We start from the raw sequence: 20,707 nt of genomic DNA, 5'->3' as shown, positions 1-20,707 counted from the left end.
GTAAGCAATGAAAAAAGGCTTTCAGCCACCTGACTGACAGTGTGCAGCAACTCTTTGCTTCATCAATCTGGTGAAAACCCCCATAACTCAATTTCTCTGGTATCTTGTTACAAGAAAATCAAAAGAAATGGTATGAAAAAAATTGCAGCTGAAGTACATTTGTTCATACATAATGTGCAGAGCATTTTGATACTAAAAAGTGGTTGATTCATGTTTTTTTAAACTTTGTTAGTAAGAACAAAAAACAGGAATGAATATGCCAAAATAAAAAAAAAGACGAATGTACAAAAAAATGCATTGAACCAGTCATGCAATTCAAGTTAAACACTTAACAGACACCAATCTATTTACCAGTTTATTTGACTTTTGCATTTGTATGACCTAGATTCAACATTCACAGCTAACACATACCAGAATGCAGCTAATGTTACAAAAGTGAACCTGTACTGATTTCTACACTTCTATAATGGTAACAGTAGGAATGTCTCAGTATCAGAAACGTTGGAGGCAGTGATGCTCAGTGATGGAAGAGTCGCAGACTGGTGTGCACCAGAGTGATGCCCAGCTCATTGCAGGCATTAACCACAATCTCATCAGCAGCAGAGCCCGCTGGAGCTGCGATGTACTCAACACCACTCTGCATACAGACACAGAGAGAAGAAATATGAGAGGTGTTGCAAACTGCATGTAAAAATAACAAGAAGGCAGCTGTTTGCTGATTATTCTGAGCATGTAAATGCTTAGAGTGCAATTTACCCGTTTGGCTCGATCTATGTTGTCTCTGAAGGGAAAGAAGGCATCCGAGCTGACTGCGACGGCCTGCAGGGAGCTGGTCCAGTTCTTCTTTTCAGTAACTGACAGAGGCTCGGGTACCTCATTGTACATGGACTTCCAAACAGCCAAGTCTGGGCCCTGAAAGCACCAAACACACATAAATCCTTAATTAAAACAGAATTTCTCCATTTACTTTTTGGTCACAGACTTCCATAAATCTTTGCCATTAAACACTCTTCAATTTTCCACAGCTGATCTCACAGCTTGGACTAAAATATCCCATCATGTTTTTGTAATGCATGCTGTTCTGCCTGCACACACAGACACCTCTCAACTACTAGGAAGAAATACAAGCAGAGTAGAATTAATAGGAATAATGTGCTCATCTTCTCCTCCTCCTCACCTCTCCAATGGTGTCGCTGACATACTGGTCGATGGCGTTGGCCATCTCTGCTCGCTTCACACCGCTGCGAAACTTCATGTTTAGGACACGAGGATGGTGTCTGAGCCACCAGTTGTCTGCCTTGTCACCCGCCAGCCGCATGCAGTGGATCCGAGACTGCTGACCGGCGCCGATGCCAATAACCTGCGCACACCACAGACGAGCAGGAAAATTCAAACTGAGACGGATCAGTTCATTCAGTTTCCTCCTCATTTGATTGGCCTGGACTCACCTGTCCATCTTTAGCATAGCAGACCGAGTTGGACTGGGTGTACTTGACAGCGATGGTGGCCACAGTGAGGTCCCGCACAGCTTCCGCAGAGAGCTTGATGTTAAGATCAGAAAACGGTTAGCTTTGTTAAGTTACACTGTGCAGGTAAGCAGAAGTTGATCGCCGCGACTCACCGAGCCCTTGGAAACAATGTTCTTGAAGAACTCCTTATTGATAAGAGCTCCGTTCCTCTTTTGCTTGAGGTAGAGACCAAACAAAACCCTCACCTCTGCGTCGTCCGGCTCATACTCTGGATCCATCTGGAATAAAAACAGCTTAAACTAAACCGAACCTCTCAAATGCAGCACCAGATTGCATCAATGTTTTTGTGTTAAATAAGCAAAGGTAAAAATGGGTTTTCTCTGTAAAATTATAATTTGAAAATGTTTTTTTCTTAACAATTGAGGGCCCTTTGAACAAATAATTACCAAATCCCATTAAAGGTAGGTAGTAAGATTAAAGGCATTACTGCTGAATATTAACAGAAATTGAACACAAGTTAAACATTAGGGTGTAATTTAACATCCACTGACTTATCCATTTTACAAGAAACTGAAACTATTACAAATGAAGACGCCATTTTAATGGCAGATCTATTTGGAGACGTTTTCAGTATTCAGTAATTGCCGGTTTCATTTTTAAAGAAACATTGCCACCCAAATGTGCCGCAACAGCACCCCCCACCTCTAAACAAATCTGGAGCAACCTCCATTTCAGTGAAACGTGGCGATGTTCACCTGGAGCACGCAGTAGTTGCCGTTCTTCTTTTTTGAAAGAATTTTGAGCGCCTCCTCCTCATAACTAGGAGCTATGATACCATCTGACACCTGAAAATAACCAGAGTGAAATAAACCTTGTTAAATTCAAAATAAGACATACTGTCTGCTGGTTATATTCATTTATTTACCTCTCTGGATATAATCTTGGCTGTAGGAACGTCACAAACATCTGACAGCGCAATAAAATCCCCAAAAGAAGACATTCTGTCTGATCCTGCAGAAGTTGTTTATTAAAGTCAATGGCAAAAAGCTTCAGACACAAACTATTTTATGTTTATAAACTTGGCGTGTTTGACCTCTTGCTCTTGCGTATGCTGTGGCCATAGGGGTGAGATCCTTCAACATGTCATGGACCATGCACACTTTGGCTTCCTCCTCACTCAGAGAAACTCCTACAGCAGCTCCTGTAGCAAGGAGGAGGAAAAATATTGCGATAAAGCAGCACAGATCCCATATCTAACATTTGAAGGAGCGTGAACGTCTCATCGTCTTACCAGCAGGGCTGACGTGTTTGAAAGAAGCGGCAGCAGCCATGCCGAGGGCGCCCTTCAGCTCTCTGACCAGCTGCCAGGCGTTCAGCGCGTCACAGAGGTTGATAAAGCCTGGAGAGCCATTCACCACTGACAGACAGAAGCCACACAGGTAAGCTCAAAATTGTTTATTTTTTCCAAGAAGTTGGTTTCTGAGACAGTGGAAAAAATCTTTATTGGCATTACAGTCTTTTGCCTGTTTCCTCTGGTATTTAAATTATTTATGTTTGGTGATGAGCCCTAAATCTCTGAAGATGGAAATCTTCGTCCTAGCAATGACCCTAATCATTAGCCACCTCCATAGTTTCTCTATCACATTCAAGTCGGGCCACTCCAAAATATTAATATTACTTTCAACTGAAATCTGCCAGAGGCTTAACTATATCTGTACAATTGTGCAATTCTTTAATAATTTTATAATGATAACAATTAAATATGTATCAATCAATTGGTCAAAAGGTTAGAATCATCCATTTTTGCCTTCATTGGCTCCGACCACTGATTGGCAGGTCAAATACTTGAAAACCTGATTTTTTTTTTTTTTATATCATTTATGCATCAAAACTTTGTCAACTTTGTCAGTTCCTTCATTTTGATTCAAAACTCCTACTTTCATCAAAGAAAGTGGAGCACAACTGTATTTTTGTGTTATAGCCCTTAGAGGGGAGACAAAAGTCACACTTCGAAGAGCTCAAAACTAAAATATTCCAGTTAACTGAGCCTTTTGTGATGCGTTTGTACCCTTGAGAGGGAGCTCGGAGCGCAGCGTGTAGATCTGGGCAGGTGCTTGGTGGGGGTTCATGCCGTAACGGAGGGGCAGCTGGGACACTCCACGACTGTACTGCCCACGGAAATAGTCCGATATGGCCTCATCGTACTGCGCTGTATGCGTGAAGGCCTGCAGAGGAAATTAAAGAAACACAAACAGGTCCAATCAACACAAAAACACACTTATACAATATTTAGGAATTTGATCAAAAAGCAATTGATTATTTCAGTAAAGTCAGTTTTTCGCCTAATGTAAAGTTTAGGAAGGTTCTTGTGTCTTACAAGCTGCAGCAATCAATTAAGGTTAAAGTTCACAAGGCCTGAAATGCTAAAGCTGTGACCCATTTCAACACCTGTGATAAAAAGTTTACTCTGGACTTTGTCCTGCTCTGACCATCACCTTTACACATGCACAAAAGAATCCGGAGCAAGAAATCAACAACATAAAACTATCCTTATAGATTTTTCCTTGACTAAATTTATATCCCCAGGAAAAAAACGCTGCTAAATACACCAGCTGCAGGTCAGATACCCTCTCAGATTTTCTTGAAGCATAAAGGTTTTCTAATCCAGTAAACTTTTTTTTCAGACCGATTCCTTTGAATCAAACTCCTACATACAGAACGACAAGCTGAGGCATGGTCTCAGTTCTTCTTCCACACTACATGTTTTGATCTGAACAAGTCACACCAGTAAAAACTGGGCACACTCATACTTGAGGTCAAACAGATCAAATTTAAAAATGCATTTTCTGGCTCTGCATTATGACAATGACCAAATAATCTGCAACATCCTTTTATTAATTTATTATGAAGCTCTTAACCCCTGCTTTAAATAGTTAGTGGATTTCAGAAAGATAACTTTTTAAACTTTAGACTGGAATGCGAGGCTGCAACTAAGGATTAATGAACATCAATGGTTTTGCACAGTTAGAAACAATTTGGGCCAAAACATGTCAGAACAAGTATGCTCCTTTTATCCAGAGGATTTGATTAAAAATGGTTACTTTGTTAGCCCAGGATTCCTAAAATATAAATATTATACTTTCTATAGGTGTAAAACAACAAAAAAGCTAAATCTTACCTTAAAAGTATTAATTATTCCACATACACAGTAAAACGTATTGCAAAAACTTCAATATGAAAAACAAAATTTGACATTTTAATAAGAATATATCTTGTAATCTCAGCACTTTTCAAGCATGAGGTGAGGACATCATCCAGACATTTGAATACGAGATTAAATAAGTCTCCAAATCTCTTTGGTTTCTGTCTCAAATGTAGTGCAGATGTGTGTTTATTTCTGCATGTCGTTTTTCACTCCTGCCCTCCTGCTCATCAGAATGGTTCAGTTAAGAGGTTGTGTCTGGGCAGAGAAAATTAAACTAAACCTTGAGGCTAGTTTATTTATTTTGGGTTGTGTTTTTAAATCATTTCAAAAATACTTTATTAATCCCAAAGGAAATGTAAAGTTGCAAAAAAACAAAGACATGTATGACTTTGCATCAATCTAAAGTTATTTCACTTAGAAAGATCTCACTGATGTGTCACACTCTTCCATGTTAAACACAGCAAAGAAAAAAACTGGGAAAAAAGAAAAAGCCTTACTTTAAGGGCCAAAGTCCTGCGGGTTTCCAGGGTTGTATCTTTGGCTCCTGAATTTTCCAGCTCCCCGGCAACCAGTGAATAGTCAGCAGGATCACACACAATGGTGACCCGAGCATGGTTCTTAGCTGCTGCTCTCAGTAGAGTTACACCACCTTAAGAGACACAAAACGTAATGCAGTTCTTGGCATTATTTAGAATGAGTGCAGTATTTTTTATAAAAGACATTCTTTAGCAGACTGTACAAAAGCTCACAATCGCTTGACTTACCAATATCAATCTGCTCGACAGCATCGTCCACAGTAACATTTGGGTCGGAGACGGTCTTTACAAAAGGATAGAGATTGCAAACCACCACTCTGAAAAAGACAAAGAAAAAAAAATACTAGAAGTTTACCAATTCAGACACAAGCTTCATCTACTCAAAATGAACCAGAATCCGCATTCAACTCACTGGATTTATGCAACTCCACATTCTCAGTGCATATGGATGCCGTCATAACACTAGCTCTGACATCGTCAGTATCTAATTTTGTATTAAAGGCTATCAGTGAATTAATTCGGGTTTGTTTTTAGATAAGTTTTAGAAATAGAAGATTTCAGGAACATTTCAACAATTTTAGACTCATGTGGATCAAATCTCTGAACTTAATTAGGTTATGGAACCAGTTCCTCTCTGTGCTTTCTATGCAATAATAAGCACTATCAATTAAAAAGGACACTAAATATTCAGTGTGCACTGATCTAATTTTACTGATTTCAACTACCCTTTTTCTGAAGCATCATAAAGTAAATTTTATTTTACAAAATCTGCTGGTGTCCAAATAAAAAATATATATCTTCAAGGCATGTAGCAGTTTTCAGTTTCATAGGATTAGTCTTCATTGGATTTAAACAAACTCTTCACAGAACTTCAAAGAGACCAAGACATTTGTTTTTCTGATCAAGTCAACCAGAAGTCAGCACTGATAAGGACTGTGGAGTTTGATTTAGCTCCAAAGCACCCAGCTCAGTATGTCATTGAATCATGGTCTGTGTGTACCAAGCCTGGAGGAGTCACGAGATGATCAGCAGTTCCCCAATTATCAAGACGCTAAATCCAATGCACATGCTTGCTCATAACAGATACATGAACTGCACTCAAATCTAACGAGCTTGTGATGTGCCTCCATGCCACATGTTACAGAAACTGTTCCTTCTCTGCTTTTAAATAACCTGAAAATTGTCTTTAATGTTACAGCTGAAGCAGGTAAAAAAAAAGACAGGATGGGTGTTTAAATGTTGGAGATTTTCCCTCCTTACCTGACCAGATTGTATCCCAGTTTCTCCATGTCTGCAGAGTCAGAGGCGCTTTTCCTGGCCAGGATGCCTCCATGGACAGCAGGATGCAGAGTCTTCACTCTGCCTCCCAGCATCTCTGGATGTCCGGTCAGCTCAGACACATCCCTGACACACAGCAGAGACAGTGACAGGTTAGAAAGGGACACCCCTGCCGACAGGATCTGAATGCAACTGTGGAGATCATCTGAGGTCCCAACCTGACAGCCAGTCCAGCATCACGCAGGGCTTTGGCTGTGCCTCCTGAGGCCACCAGAGCCAGCCCCACATTCATGAGCCGTTTGGCGAAGTTCACCAGTCCAGTTTTGTCTGACACACTCAAAAGAGCTGCAATGACAATAGCGGAGACTCTTCACTCATTTTAAACTCGTTTAAAGTGAGTATTTCACGGAAGTAAAGCTCTCCACGCTGGCTAAAGCTAACCAATTAGCCACTAGCTCTGCGCATGTGGCAGAGCAACACAGAGTTTGAATAAAACATAGAGAAAAACTCTTACCGAGCTCTGTGGAGGCCATGTTCACAGTTACAGTGTTAGAGCGAGCTCTGTCTGGATGTCAGCTGGCTTGTTCTGCAGAGGAGGTTTCACTTTCAGTAAGCGATGAAGCCCAAAACCAGCAGGACTGAGATGAGTAAGCTTTTCAGCGCTTCATTATGCGCTACTATAGAGTCCAGGGAACCGCCTCTCCGATCTCAGCGGCCCGCCCCGCATACCAAGCGCACCCCAAAAGAACCAAATGGCGCAGAAAATGTACATTTTTACGCAACGTGCAAAGAAAATATCATTGACAGTTTTATTTGGTAAAGGAAAGAGAACGCATCGTAAAGGCTTTCTGAAAGTTTCACAATCAGTGGCCTACCTAAAGTTATCATCCACTGAAGATTATCCAAGAGTTATACACTGTAGACTTAAGGGAACCTTGCAAAAAACGTTCCCTAAACCCTCCATAAAGATCACATTTTGAAATGTAGCTAAACTCTGGATAGCCTTTGGAGAATGTTCTGTAAACGTTCTTCAAAGGTTACGTTGCAGCTGAACTTTAAGGGACCTTTAGAGGACGTCCAAAAGGTCTTAGGAAAACTAAAAGCAATTTTTCAGGAACATTTAATTGAAGGTTCTTTATGGTTCTTCAAGGTAAAACAGGTAAGCTAAAATGAACCTCTAGAGAACCTTAAGAGACTAACTGTTTAATGAGTTGTTAAAGGGAAATAATGTCATGCTGCAGTCACCCTTGAGGAACCTTAATGCAAAAATCCCTGGAAATACCATCAAAACCTTTGGAGCATTCTTCAAAAGGTTCCTTAAATGTCTACACAATGAAAGCTGAACCTCAACTTTCCTCAACAGTTCCACATTTTACTTTGATCTTGAGAAAACTTACAAAAAAGTTCTTGAAGAATCTTCTGTAAAGGTTCCTGAGAACTTAAAATCTGAAGGTAGCATCTTAAGAAAATAACCTTTAGAGGATATTTTCACCTTCAGGAAACTTTGAGGTAATGTTCTTTGGATGTTACCTCAAGGCAATAAGAATATAACAGGCAGTTAGTCTTGAGGGACTTTGTCTTCCTAAAGGTCACAAAGCAAATATCGCAACTTTAATAAACCTTTAGGCAACATTTCCTGAAGGTTCCCTCAAAGCCACATTATGAAAGCTGCTGTTACCTCTCAGAAAACCTTTAGAGAATGTTCTCTGGACATGTCGTAATGTAACCATATATGGTTACATTACGACATATATGGTTACATTACGACATGTGTAACTCACCTTCAGGGAACCTTTAGAGAATACGTTTGTTGATTCCCTCAATGTTATTACATTGTAATAAACCCTCAGAAAATCCTTTCGTTTCTAAAAGTTTCCCAAAGAGGAAGGTTATTTGAGCTGGCAACTTTAGGGAAGGTTCCCTTGTGATTACATTAGTAAATAAAACAAATAACATTCAGGGATAAGGTTATCTTGCCCTTGAGATCTCATAAAGGTTCCTGATAATATTACATTCTAAAAGTTGTAATAACACTTTATGAGATACTTGTTAAACGTCCCCTCATTCGCTGGGACACCATGTTGGGAAGTTAAATATTGCTTAAAAATAAATTTGAAGCCTGTTTTCCCAATTGCAATTTTTTAGATGGCTCCACCAGTTAAAAGTGCAGCTGCATTATTTTCCTACGATAAAGATTAACCTGCAAGATTTTGCACCTAAATAAATAAATTACGTTATTGGACTCTCAGACGCAACGAAAACGAGGACAGAAATTTGAATTGTATTATCAGTTTACCACCCAGTGTTTACATAAAGCCACGAACATTTCAAGAATCATTAGACAGGACAAAATAAAGCTGGGACACAATAAAAAAAAAAAATATCCCAACAACATTGATGAGGAAATAATAAAATAAGCAACATTAATATGAATAAGTAACTGAAATTGTGTTCGATGGTGTTTTCTTTTAATTGTCCACTAGAGGGCAGACATGGGCCATGTACACAAACGGTGTGTAAACGTATGGATATTTCCGTTCACACCAGCATTTTTTTATTATATATATATATATATAGTGGTTGAACAATGAAACTGAAACACCTGGTTTTAGACCACAATAATTTATTAGTAGGGCCTCCTTTTGCGGCCAATACAGCATCAATTTGTCTTGGGAATGACATATACAAGTCCTGCACAGTGGTCAGAGGGATTTTAAGCCATTCTTCTTGCAGGATAGTGGCCAGGTCACTACGTGATACTGGTGGAGGAAAACGTTTCCTGACTCGCTCCTCCAAAACACCCCAAAGTGGCTCAATAATATTTAGATCTGGTGACTGTGCAGGCCATGGGAGATGTTCAACTTCACTTTCATGTTCATCAAACCGATCTTTCACCAGTCTTGCTGTGTGTATTGGTGCATTGTCATCTTGATACACGGCACTGCCTTCAGGATACAATGTTTGAACCATTGGATGCACATGGTCCTCAAGAATGGTTCGGTAGTCCTTGGCAGCCCATTTAGCACAAGTATTGGGCCAAGGGAATGCCATGATATGGCAGCCCAAACCATCACTGATCCACCCCCATGCTTCACTCTGGGCATGCAACAGTCTGGGTGGTACGCTTCTTTGGGGCTTCTCCACACCGTAACTCTCCCGGATGTGGGGAAAACAGTAAAGGTGGACTCATCAGAGAACAATACATGTTTCACATTGTCAAGGCCCAAGATTTGCGCTCCTTGCATCATTGAAACTGATGTTTGGCATTGGCATGAGTGACCAAAGGTTTGGCTATAGCAGCCCGGCCGTGTATATTGACCCTGTGGAGCTCCCGACGGACAGTTCTGGTGGAAACAGGAGAATTGAGGTGCACATTTAATTCTGCCGTGATTTGGGCAGCCGTGGTTTTATGTTTTTTGGATACAATCCAGGTTAGCACCCGAACATCCCTTTCAGACAGCTTCCTCTTGCGTCCACAGTTAATCCTGTTGGATGTGGTTCGTCCTTCTTGGTGATATGCTGACATTACCCTGGATACCGTGGCTCTTGATACATCACAAAGACTTGCTGTCTTGGTCACAGATGCACCAGCAAGACGTGCACCAACAATTTGTCCTCTTTTGAACTCTGGTATGTCACCCATAATGTTGTGTGCTGTTATGATTCTGGCCCGTCTGCCTGCTCTGTCTTCAAGTAATCGGCTAATCTGCTTCACTTGTCTGCTGCTGCACTGGAGTGCAATCAATCATGCCATGCACCTGTTTTTCTGCAGTTATATTCAGCCCTCAGACAGGCAGACAGTGCCAGATTTTCGAAAACCTACCAGTTAGTAGATGTCCAGCATTCCTTCCTGCCTGACCATATTTTTGACCACTTTTTGCATCTTGGATTTCCCTGCCTTGCCTGACCCTCATTGGATGTCTCTCGCCTCTGGATCACGACCTTGTTTCTGCCTCTCGACCAAAGCCTCCTGCCTCACCCCTGGATTTGTCTGCCTGAGTCTGCCTCCCTGGTTTCACCCAGTTACTGCCCCCCCCCTTTACGATCAAGCCTTGGATCTTTCCCCCTGTCGCCAATCCGACTTCTGGCTGCGGCGTGTTCTGCACCGATCCTCCCGGTCTGGAGACTGCCAGGACCGTAACCCGCAAAGGAGCCTATTCTGATTCCTCCGTCCTACACGGACTCTGTTAAGGTGGGTGGCTTCTTTGGAATCATACATATTTACCTAAGCTTTTTCAAGCCACTAACCTGCCTCTCCGTTCCCAGTGATCCCGGGTTCCCGGCTGGTGGAGTCCTGAGTTTCTGTGCGCTGCTCCTGAATAAATCGTTTAACTTTTATTCTGTTTCTGGCTGAAATTCTGGGTCCTCCGTCCTGAACCTAACAGTGTGCATTTCAATATTTTGATCAAAACTGTGCTCTTGCCCTGCTAATTGAACCTTCACACTCTGCTCTTACTGGTGCAATATGTAATCAATGAAGACTGGCTACCAGGCTGGTCCAATTTAGCCATGAAGCCTCCCACACTAAAATGACAGGTGTTTCAGTTTCATTGTCCAACCCCTGTATATATGCATGCGTGGGTTCTCACCGGGTACTCCGGCTTCCTCCCACAGTCCAAAGACATGCCTGTTAGGTTAATTGGTCACGCTAAATTGCCCTTAGGTGTATGAATGAGTGTGTGCATGGTTGTTTGTGTGTTGCCCTGTGATGGAATGGCGACCTGTCCAGGGTGTATACCCCACCTCTCGCCCATAGACTGCTGGAGATAGGCACCAGCTCCCCTGCGACACACTATGGAATAAGCGGTAGAAAATGACTGACTATATATATATGTTGCAATATATTTATATGTAAATAATAATATTATTGTTATATTTAAAGTTTAAAACTTTAAAATACAACTTCAGTCGCAAGAGTAGGGAAACCTTTGCTCCTAAGTGATGAGTCACAGCACCCTGAACCAGTGATGTAAAGAACAAAGAACCCGGACTAAATGTTACGTTTCTCTTTTTCTTGATGCAGTTTAGACATTTCAGGAAGATGTATCAGCTCAGATGCACCTTCAATATAAGGTACGTCAGAAATATTGAACTTTTAAATAAAGGTTCAATGTCTCTGCAGATCATCGGGAGCTGAAGGTTACCCCGACACCAAGATTGGCACCATTCTTACTATAATTGGTGAAACACCTGTAACGCATATTTCCTGCAACAATAAATGACGCCTATGAATATATTCACCCCGTTGACGCCTCTTCAATAAACTTTACTGGCAAAAATGTTGCCTTTTCATGCTTTAGAACAGCGCTTTAAGTCGGACAGATGTGGATTTACAGGGCACCGCCGTACTTGTCCATTAGTTAAGTGACAGTACAGGGCCCCGAGAAAGCGTCAGCAATAGGTGTGATTACGTTAAAAGATCGCACAATCTGTTCATATTTACGTAATGAGCCCGACGTTTTACTGATTGATTAAACCGCAGGGTGTAAATATTTTAAGGGGTGCCTGATTTATTGTCCAACAAAGCAAAAAGAGACCAATTTATTTATGCAACCATGGAATTGGGGGTTTCTGGTAACCACTCTGACATCTCAGAGGTGACTTGAGTGATTCAATAGACCGTGAAACGTTTTTATGGCAAGACACAGGCTCACTATGCATTATTGGTTCAAAAATGAAAGAAGTGATGGAGCGGTCAGCATTTTTGTCAGGAGGCTGTTGAGAAAACTGACAGCATTATCAGCACTAAGTGTAATTTATATGCAGGGATTTTTTAATCAACATGACGGCTGGATTTGGATTAAATTACAGGACGAATGGAATCAATGACCTCCATATATTGCTGTGCTGCCTTATCAATTATTAGCTGTGATATCTGTTCTGTGTCATAGGGGCCTTTTTGTCAAACAAATGAGGTCCTGTTGATTTGCATGATTTTTCACCATCATAATGAAACAAAACAAAAAAAACCTGGTTTCATATGAGATCCAATTCAGTTTGCAAACTTAGTTCCGGCTTATATTCATTTGGGTAAAGGGGAAAAAGTCCCAAAAATCACTTCAGAACTTGTAGCTGGAATATTTAGTGAGCAGGGATTATGAGATTATAAAGTTTACCCTGACCCTCAACTTAAATGAGGCAAAATGTTTGCTTCCATGTACTTCTTTTGGCTCTACAACGCACGCGCGTTGCCTGGTTTTCGATTAGATTAGTGACATTAGCAAATATTGACAGTATTAATTAATATTTCTATTATCAGAATCAATTTTATTGGCCAAGTTTGCGCACATCATCAAGGAATTTGACCGGGGTTCCACTTTCCTCTCAATATACATTTTACATAGAAATATATAAATTTGGCAAGAAACATTAAAAGATATTTATTTCTTATACAGTTACAACCCAAAAAAAGGAATATTGCGTAAAAATGCAATGTTTTCTGCAAGTCACCTCAGAAAGTGAAACTTATATATCATACAGAATCATACACATAGAGTGATATATTCAATGCCTTTGTTTCTTGTAATGATCTAATTAAAATTAGGCTTTACAGATGATGAAAACCCAGAATTCAGCGTCTCCGAAAATTAGAATATCACTTTAGACCAATCAAAAGTGGATGTTTTAGGCCTAAATGTCAGACTTCCGAAAAGCATGCCAATTTCTACGCACTCAATACTTGGTCTAATGTGATATTGTGATTTTCGGAGAGACGCTGAATTCTGGGTTTTCTTTACCTATAATCCATAATCCTCAAAATTACAAGAAATATATCACTCTATATGTAATGATTCTATATAAAATACGAATTTCACTTTCTGAGATGATTCGCAAAAAATACTGCACATTTACGCAATATAATTTTTTTTTTGGGGATGTGCCTGTATCTATAAAGTACTTTTAATCTGACAAACGAGCCTAATCCGAACGCATATTCTAATATAACTGTATATATACATATGTATACAGTATGTATTTTGTGCATAATATTTGCCATATTAAATTGTATTTTGGATTCATTAACCAGCTAGAAAAAAGACAAGCAACATTAAAGTTAAAAATATAAAGTAACGCTCCTACTTTAAGATGTACAGGCTGGTTTGCAATTATAGAGTCTTGACACCTATTTGCATATAAACATTGTTATTGTTATTGTCGATTTTATTTTGGGGTGTGCTATGAACATTATCTCATGGTAGAAGTAATTTAATTCAATTAAAAAACTTTATTAATCCCACAGGGAAATTAAAGGATAATTCATTGGAATGCAAGCCAAATGCATGATTGTGGCAGATTGTTCTTGATTGGAAACAGGATGAAGGCTAAGTGAAAACTCTTCATTAGGACAGCTCAAATGTTTACAATAACTGGTTTTATGTACGACCTCAAGGAGACTATGATGTGATTGGATGAAAATGTGGTAAAATAAAGCATTAGTTTAAGGGTATGCACATACATGCAACCAGATTATCATGGCTTTTCATTTTTTATATTTTCCCTCTAAATTTACATCATAAATCCAGGCATTGTAACAGGTGTGCATTCACTTTTGAGAACCATGTTAGGTGTGTGAGTTTGTCCACATGCTGTATGTTTTCCTCTTTTTTCATTTAGCATTCTTCCACAGTTCACAAACATAGAATCCATGTTTCTCAGCCAGTCACGACTACAGTATGAAGGATCCCAGACTGCCAATTAGACTGAATGGTTGACGGATGATAATTCCGATTTTTAAAGAAGCGTTCAGTCACTTTACATATCTGTTACTTTCTTTTTCTTTGCAAGAGGACGCAGGATCTTCTGTGAATGCGTTTAGTCTCACAGTAAATGATTGTGGTATACCATGGGGTGAAACCACCTTATCACTTGTATACCAATTTGCTCCTTAATTCATGGGTGCCCAATAAAACTCCCAGCCATGGAGTACACTCAGTGTCCTGTTGTGGTTGATGAAAATGGCCCTGTGTGACTGCTCACCATCAGGCTTTTGATTGCTTGACTTCCCATACATTAGCTTAATTATTTGGCTATCAGTAAAACACAGAGTAATTAATACCTGAGAGCCTCGACAATAAATTTCAGCTGTGAAGAAAGTTTTTTTCTTTGCACTGCACAACTGCAGCAAGCAGCTGGTGGAAGAACCACAAACCAGAAGAGTTTTATCCACACAGATCACAATTTGTTTAATCATGTTAACCTTTATTATGCAAGGACTTGGAATATAAGGTGTTTATGCTGTTAAATGTTTAATTATCAGTACTGCTTAAAGTGGTAATTGGTGCAATTTTGAGGATCTTGAAAGATATCTTAGCACCTTGAAGGATACATACTAGAATAATCGAATATGATGCACCATCACTAAATGTATACCTTTTGTTATTTTTAAAAGATACTCTTAATTTGACAAACAAGCCTCATCAGAACGCATATTCTAATTGATCAAATATGACGGTAAATCCTGTATATATATTGGGTTGATTAATAATAAATGTTAACCCCGATTCCATTGTTTGTAACTGAGATGGCTCAATGAAAAAGAAAGGTGCTTTATGTTTTCAATTTATTTTGAGTGATTTGATCTTACGTTATTTGATATAAATGAGAAGGATTCAGTGACATACTTTGATATAATTCACCATAGCCCTAATCTGCATGATTATTATGTCTAAAATCCAGTTTGAAATTATTTGAGCTTTGTCACAGGGTGCATTATACTGCTGGAGCCATCAGAAGATGGGCACAATGTAGTCATAAAGAGAAGGGATTTTACATTTAAATGCTTATTTTGAACTTCAACAAGTCATCTTCAACATGTCTTGCTGCCAGGTGACCGGCTGATTGGCTCTTTGTGATAACAAGCAATAAACAAGGTGTATTGAGTAAAGTGCAACATCGAGGGTTGTTGCTGTAGAAATCTTGTTTCCAATGAGAGTCATCCTCTGATTCTAAAAGCACAACATTGGATCTCATGGAGCCCGTCTTGTGCCATCTTAGCTAGCCAGGGCCTTCTTTTTGCAGCTCTTTGAGAGTTTCCCTTTCTACAAAACAGACATAACAATTATCTTTCAAGATGTTGTTTCTAAAATGGGAATTTCTTTTCCAACATTGCATTTTCCTGATATTATTCTGACGAGTTTTAAATAATGGGAATGGTAAACTGGGGGGCTAAATTCAGTGTTTAACAGCTTTCTAGTCATTGAGAGCATAATTTTAGGATCCTTATCTGATCTCAAGAGAGGGATGGAATAAAGTTTTATCCAAAACTCTTTCTGTTTGTAGATTAACATTTAAAGATTTGGGCTTGGAGTGGTTAATAATCACATACAAGTGGGTATTATATTGTTCTTTATTATCTTGTTGCTGTGAACTATCATGACGTTTTGTTACAAATGACTAATTAATAAGTGGGAAAATTGTTCAATAATTGACCACATTTTCAGCCATGTGCAGCTTTTACTTTTCTTTTATTTCACAGTTGTACCACAGACATGTTTGACATAAATATTCTTCTAATTAACCTTTGCAGTCATTCCAATAAATTAAATTAATGCACTTGTATGTAAATAACAAGAAGGGATTCATAAACTTGAGCAATGACAGAACAACAGTGATATTTACATAACATGAAATGCAACACTCGTTCATGTCACAGTACCATGCAACCTGTTTAACTTCATGATTCTTGCACGCGACACAAGTTGTTTATCTCCAGGTTGTCTTTATATCCTTCCTGTATGAAAAGCATGTTTGCAGGGTGGAGCTCCAGCTGTCAGCAGGTGGAACAAACAGGATGTCGCCAAACAATAGGTGAAAGGTCTTCAGGATGATTTTTTTCTGCATGCTACAAGGTTTCATTCCGATAGTTTGAAAATATGAATTAATTAATGTACAGAATGTGCTGTGTGAACGATCAGTGTTTCCAGAAGATGTCAACAGACACATTTTCAAGTTTGGAAATTGTCTTTTCAAGTAAACACAAACAGAAGCTTTTTGGGCAATTTTACTGGTAAAATCTCTCTGTAACATTCAGAGTGTTCCCAGGGTCTCCTCACAGTCCTGCCCCAATCTTCCTGTCTCCTCCTCCTACCTGCACTCCCTCCAGCTCATCATCAGAGAACGGGCTGTGGGGGTCATACCCAAGCTTGCTGCTGTGCTGCAAGAAGTCCATGGACCGTGGCATTCCGACCTTGTTGCTCATAGTGATATGATACCGATGCTGGCTTCCCTCCTCTTCTTCTTCTTCCTCCTCATCTACTTCCTCCTCCTCCTCCCCTTCCTCTCCATCCTCCAACCCATACTCTACCCGTCTGCCGTCCACATTTAAACCTCGTCTGGTCTCATCTGATTTGTCATTGGCCACTTTTCCTCCACTTCTTAGTCGCTCTGCCTCCACCTGGCTGGAGGCAGATGCCTGCTCCTTCGCTTTCCTGCTGCGTTTCCACTTCATCCTCCGGTTCTGAAACCAAATCTTGACCTGCCGGGGAATGGAACATTACAGATGTTTTCAATACAGCTAAAAAATGGCCCAAAATGAGTTTTAATGGATTTTCAGCAGTGTTCTAGAGTTGGAAACCACTGATTGTACATGGTTTCAACACTTTGTGAGATATAAAACAACCTAGTTATCAGTCTTTATTTAAACCATGTGAAAACATGTTTGTGTGGCTATTTTTAAGCCTGTGCAATATTTTAATTAAAGCTTTAATGTAAAATTTATATATTGATTTAACAGTTTCTGATTTGTCATTGTTAAGGCTCTAAATAAATTTGGTTTTGCATTATTCTTTCTCCAGACAGGGGTTTGTTCCAATCATTCTGTTTTATGGATGTACCATACTTTTGACAGAGCAAAATAAATCATAGAGAAGTCTATGACGTTTGAGATTCAGCCACAAAAATCCATATATCAGTGTTAAATTAAATCACATGTACGGAATGAGCTCCTAATGTCTGTATTTGCAGGTTTTCACTCTGAGACACGATTTTCAGAAGCCAAACTTCCTGATTGAGGATGCTGTCTCACCTGCGTCTCGGTCAGCATCAGGGAGGTGGCCACCTCAAAGCGCTTGGGTCTGGACAGGTATTTGTTTAGTTTAAACTGGTTCTCTAGTTCCAGGAGCTGCTGACTGGTGAAGGCCGTACGAGGCCTGCGGCATTTCCCCAATAGGCCGGACTGATGGCCTGCTGGAAGAGGAAAAGCATCAGTTATCAATCAAATATTTCAACTACTACTAATTCCTATAGGCTTTGCAAGCTGTAAATAACTTTAGTATAAGACTTATCTGAAGTTTGAAACAAAGTAAATTTGCATTAATTTAAATCCTTATATATCAAATATCTAAAATATTTGCTCAGACACAGACATCGCTCTTAATTATAAAGCACCAAGGACACTGGAAGTTCACTGTGATGCTGTGGGTGGGAACAGGGACACATATGCCAGCACTCTGTGGCCATCATTAACTATAATAGCTTCACTGCAGTTTATTGTTGACGGGGGGACGCAGCAGAGGCGGGCGCAGGGGCCATAAAAACGCAGGCATGCCATTAACTTAATGAAAATTCAATGAAGGCTTTTGGGGTTTTATTGATGAACTACAGTACGTTTTAGGTGTTTGTTTATAGTCACTTCGTCGCACAAAGACAATTTTCATCTTGTTGGCGTTTATAGAGAAATAAATGAGACCAAATGAAAAATATGACACAGGATAAGCAGTTAAAAAGGAGACGCACTGTACTGCGGGAGACGATGTAGGGGCTTTCAAAGACAACTTCATAGTCTGCTTGAAACATACAAATATTTTTTTTAAAAGAGAAAAACAATAAAAATGGATGGAACATAGTTAATAAACAGTGAGATATTAAAAGTTTAAAAGGAACATTTGTCATTCTAATTAATTTGCTAATATTTTAATTAAAGTTGAGATGGAGCAACTTTGAAAATATGCAAAAGAAAAATAAATAATCATAAGCAAAACACACTAAGACAATCAAATCAAATAATAATAATGATAATAATAATAGTAATAATTTCTCCATGTTGTCAAACATTCTAAGCAATTTCAACAAAAAATACATTTCAGTTTCCTTATTTTGACATTCTCAGTTTGGGTCTTGCACTGTCGAAATAATGTCATTGGTCATACTTACAGGTGTAATCTGGCATCCGTGGCATCATAATCCCGGCTCTGATCCAGTGTTCCAGGGGCAGAGATCCGGTCATGGCAGCCGCCTTTAGGTGCTCCGGGTAGTTCTGTGTCAGCTGCGTAAAACCGGTGTATGCGAATGCTGGGTGCTGCCCTCCCAGAGCGGTCAGTGGATACATCGGTGCGGGGTACATACCGGGAATGGCGCCCTGTGTCAGAGAAGCCAGGCCTGGGTGCGGGAGATTTAGGACGCTCGGTTTGGGGATTAGTCCGGTCTGAAGGTGTGCGCCCCGCGGGGATGGGGTATCGGAGCGGCGGCAGGAGACCGGGCTGCCCGCTGGGCTGTCGCTGCTCAGACCCGGGGAAAGATCACGACTGCCACGGTTGGTCTGATCGGCGAGGAGGGCGTCGATTCTAAAGTTTTTAGACTTTTCCATGGCGTTTAATAGGTGACGGTACTTTGAAGCTTTGCAGAGACTATAAGAAGGTGTGCACCTGTGCGGCGCGTCAGCACGCAGACAGTCAAGCCTCTCTTAAGTTGGACGGTATTTTAATAAAATCAGCCTGGAAACGAGCTGAAAAATGCTACTGAAAAACAAATAATTAACGACTTATCACTATTTCAACGATAGTTTATGGCACTTGCATCCCATCATCCTTTCTCCTTAAGAGCACATCGACATATCGCCCTAGTATTAAAACTACAAAGGTATGCGTCTCTCCACCAGCCTCCCCTCGCCAATGAGGGCCGGTGTGAGCTGGGATTGGCTGGAAGTAGAGCTGCTCTGACGGGCCTCTAATCAGCTAATTACTCGCTCGTTTCTCCCCCCCAGAAAGCATTCAGAGTGAGGTAATGTTCAACCCTTGTACCGCCTGCAAACACCTTCAACTGTTTTGAAGCACGGGGGTTACATTAGAAGATTGGCCACTTGTATGTTTACTCCTTATTTAAGTGCAAGTGCGCGACAACTCCCCTAATATTGCATCAACTCGCACAAAGAACAGGTGATGCAGAAATCCTCCTCAGCATCAAATTCAGTTAAACTGTCTTCGAACTGCTCAGAAAACAATCTGTCCATCATTTAAGTTTTTAATATGAGCGCCTTGCCTCATCGCATAAGGGCATACCATGTCCATTAAAGTTTACGATCAAGAATTGCACACAAATCGTATAAAACCGTAATGACTTGGCAGAGGAGGCAATAAATTAATTGGCTCCCGGCTTAATGTGGACTAATGCCATTTTAAGACTGAGAAAGTCAAAGGGTGTCAGTTAAATAGGAGTTTCGCACAATTGCTGCAGGTCAAATGGTCATCAAACTTTGCGCACTTTCAAGCAAGAATTGCTATTGCAAACCCCTGCACCCTGCTTCAACAAATGTCTAAAACATGTAATGTTCAGATTTTTTCCACATTTAATCAATTTGCATAAGTTAAATATGTAAGTTAAAAAATCGATGATTTGTGTGCTGCATGCATATATAACAAAGGGCCTCATAGATTGGCGATGACTGAATTAAATGTGGAGTCCTTCAACACTAGTAAGGGATGGATGTCTGAGTCTAAACAAAACAGTTTTTAGCAGCGGTAAACCAGACAAATGCACCAGTTTTAGCTCTGCATTTTTGGATAAGTCTAATAGAGACACAAAAAGAGCTGCGTTCATTCTAAGCCACAAATCTACGCGCTGAAATTGGATTTGTAGATGTAAACATATCAATCCGGTCAGACTGTGCGCTGCACGTTTCTTGTTGACCTGTAGAGAAATTGACGCGTTTTTTTGTGCTCCTCCATCCCTTCTCTCTTCCCCTTCCCCTCCTTTTCCACCTCATCCTGCATGGCTCCGACCCTCATCTCTCTATCTGGCAGATGATGGCCTGTCTACCTCACTGATATAGAGGTAATTTGCTCCAGGGAAACCAGGGCCGCTTCCTGATCTTTTCTCTTGCAACCTCGTTTCCTTGCTTTTATTCGCTAAGGGTCATTTAAATAATCCGTCCCCATGTGGTGCTGACAGAGAAGCACAAATTAAATTGGATCACCTTCTTGAGACCGTGCCCCTGAATCCGCTGT

At 40.2% G+C, this 20,707-nt stretch overlaps 2 protein-coding genes across 3 annotated transcripts; both read right to left on the bottom strand.

The window, feature by feature from the left end:
• Positions 1-342: 342 nt before the first annotated feature.
• atic (5-aminoimidazole-4-carboxamide ribonucleotide formyltransferase/IMP cyclohydrolase) lies at positions 343-7,189 on the bottom strand. The gene is made up of 15 exons (XM_047362461.1): positions 7,003-7,189; positions 6,707-6,833; positions 6,471-6,614; positions 5,439-5,527; positions 5,172-5,323; positions 3,538-3,694; positions 2,761-2,886; positions 2,563-2,670; positions 2,395-2,480; positions 2,225-2,314; positions 1,622-1,747; positions 1,449-1,541; positions 1,178-1,360; positions 757-912; positions 343-637 (listed from the first exon to the last, which is right to left on the bottom strand). The coding sequence occupies exons 1-15, from the start codon at positions 7,019-7,021 to the stop codon at positions 518-520; spliced, it is 1,776 nt and encodes a 591-aa protein (XP_047218417.1). The 5' UTR covers positions 7,022-7,189; the 3' UTR covers positions 343-517.
• An 8,746-nt stretch (positions 7,190-15,935) lies between these two features.
• mnx2b (motor neuron and pancreas homeobox 2b) lies at positions 15,936-19,330 on the bottom strand. Of its 2 annotated transcripts, none has more exons than XM_047363676.1 (3): positions 18,639-19,330; positions 17,512-17,672; positions 15,936-16,962 (listed from the first exon to the last, which is right to left on the bottom strand). In XM_047363676.1, exons 1-3 carry the CDS (start codon positions 19,069-19,071, stop codon positions 16,537-16,539), a joined length of 1,020 nt encoding a protein of 339 aa, XP_047219632.1. In that variant the 5' UTR covers positions 19,072-19,330; the 3' UTR covers positions 15,936-16,536. The 2 variants fall into 2 exon arrangements, with proteins under 2 accessions (XP_047219632.1, XP_047219634.1); XM_047363678.1 differs by having other exon boundaries at positions 17,512-17,669.
• Between the last annotated feature and the right edge of the window lie 1,377 nt (positions 19,331-20,707).

Source organism: Girardinichthys multiradiatus, chromosome 4, assembly GCF_021462225.1.
Source record: "Girardinichthys multiradiatus isolate DD_20200921_A chromosome 4, DD_fGirMul_XY1, whole genome shotgun sequence".
Lineage (NCBI taxonomy): Eukaryota > Metazoa > Chordata > Actinopteri > Cyprinodontiformes > Goodeidae > Girardinichthys > Girardinichthys multiradiatus.
This window is presented reverse-complemented; position numbering and strand designations above follow the sequence as displayed.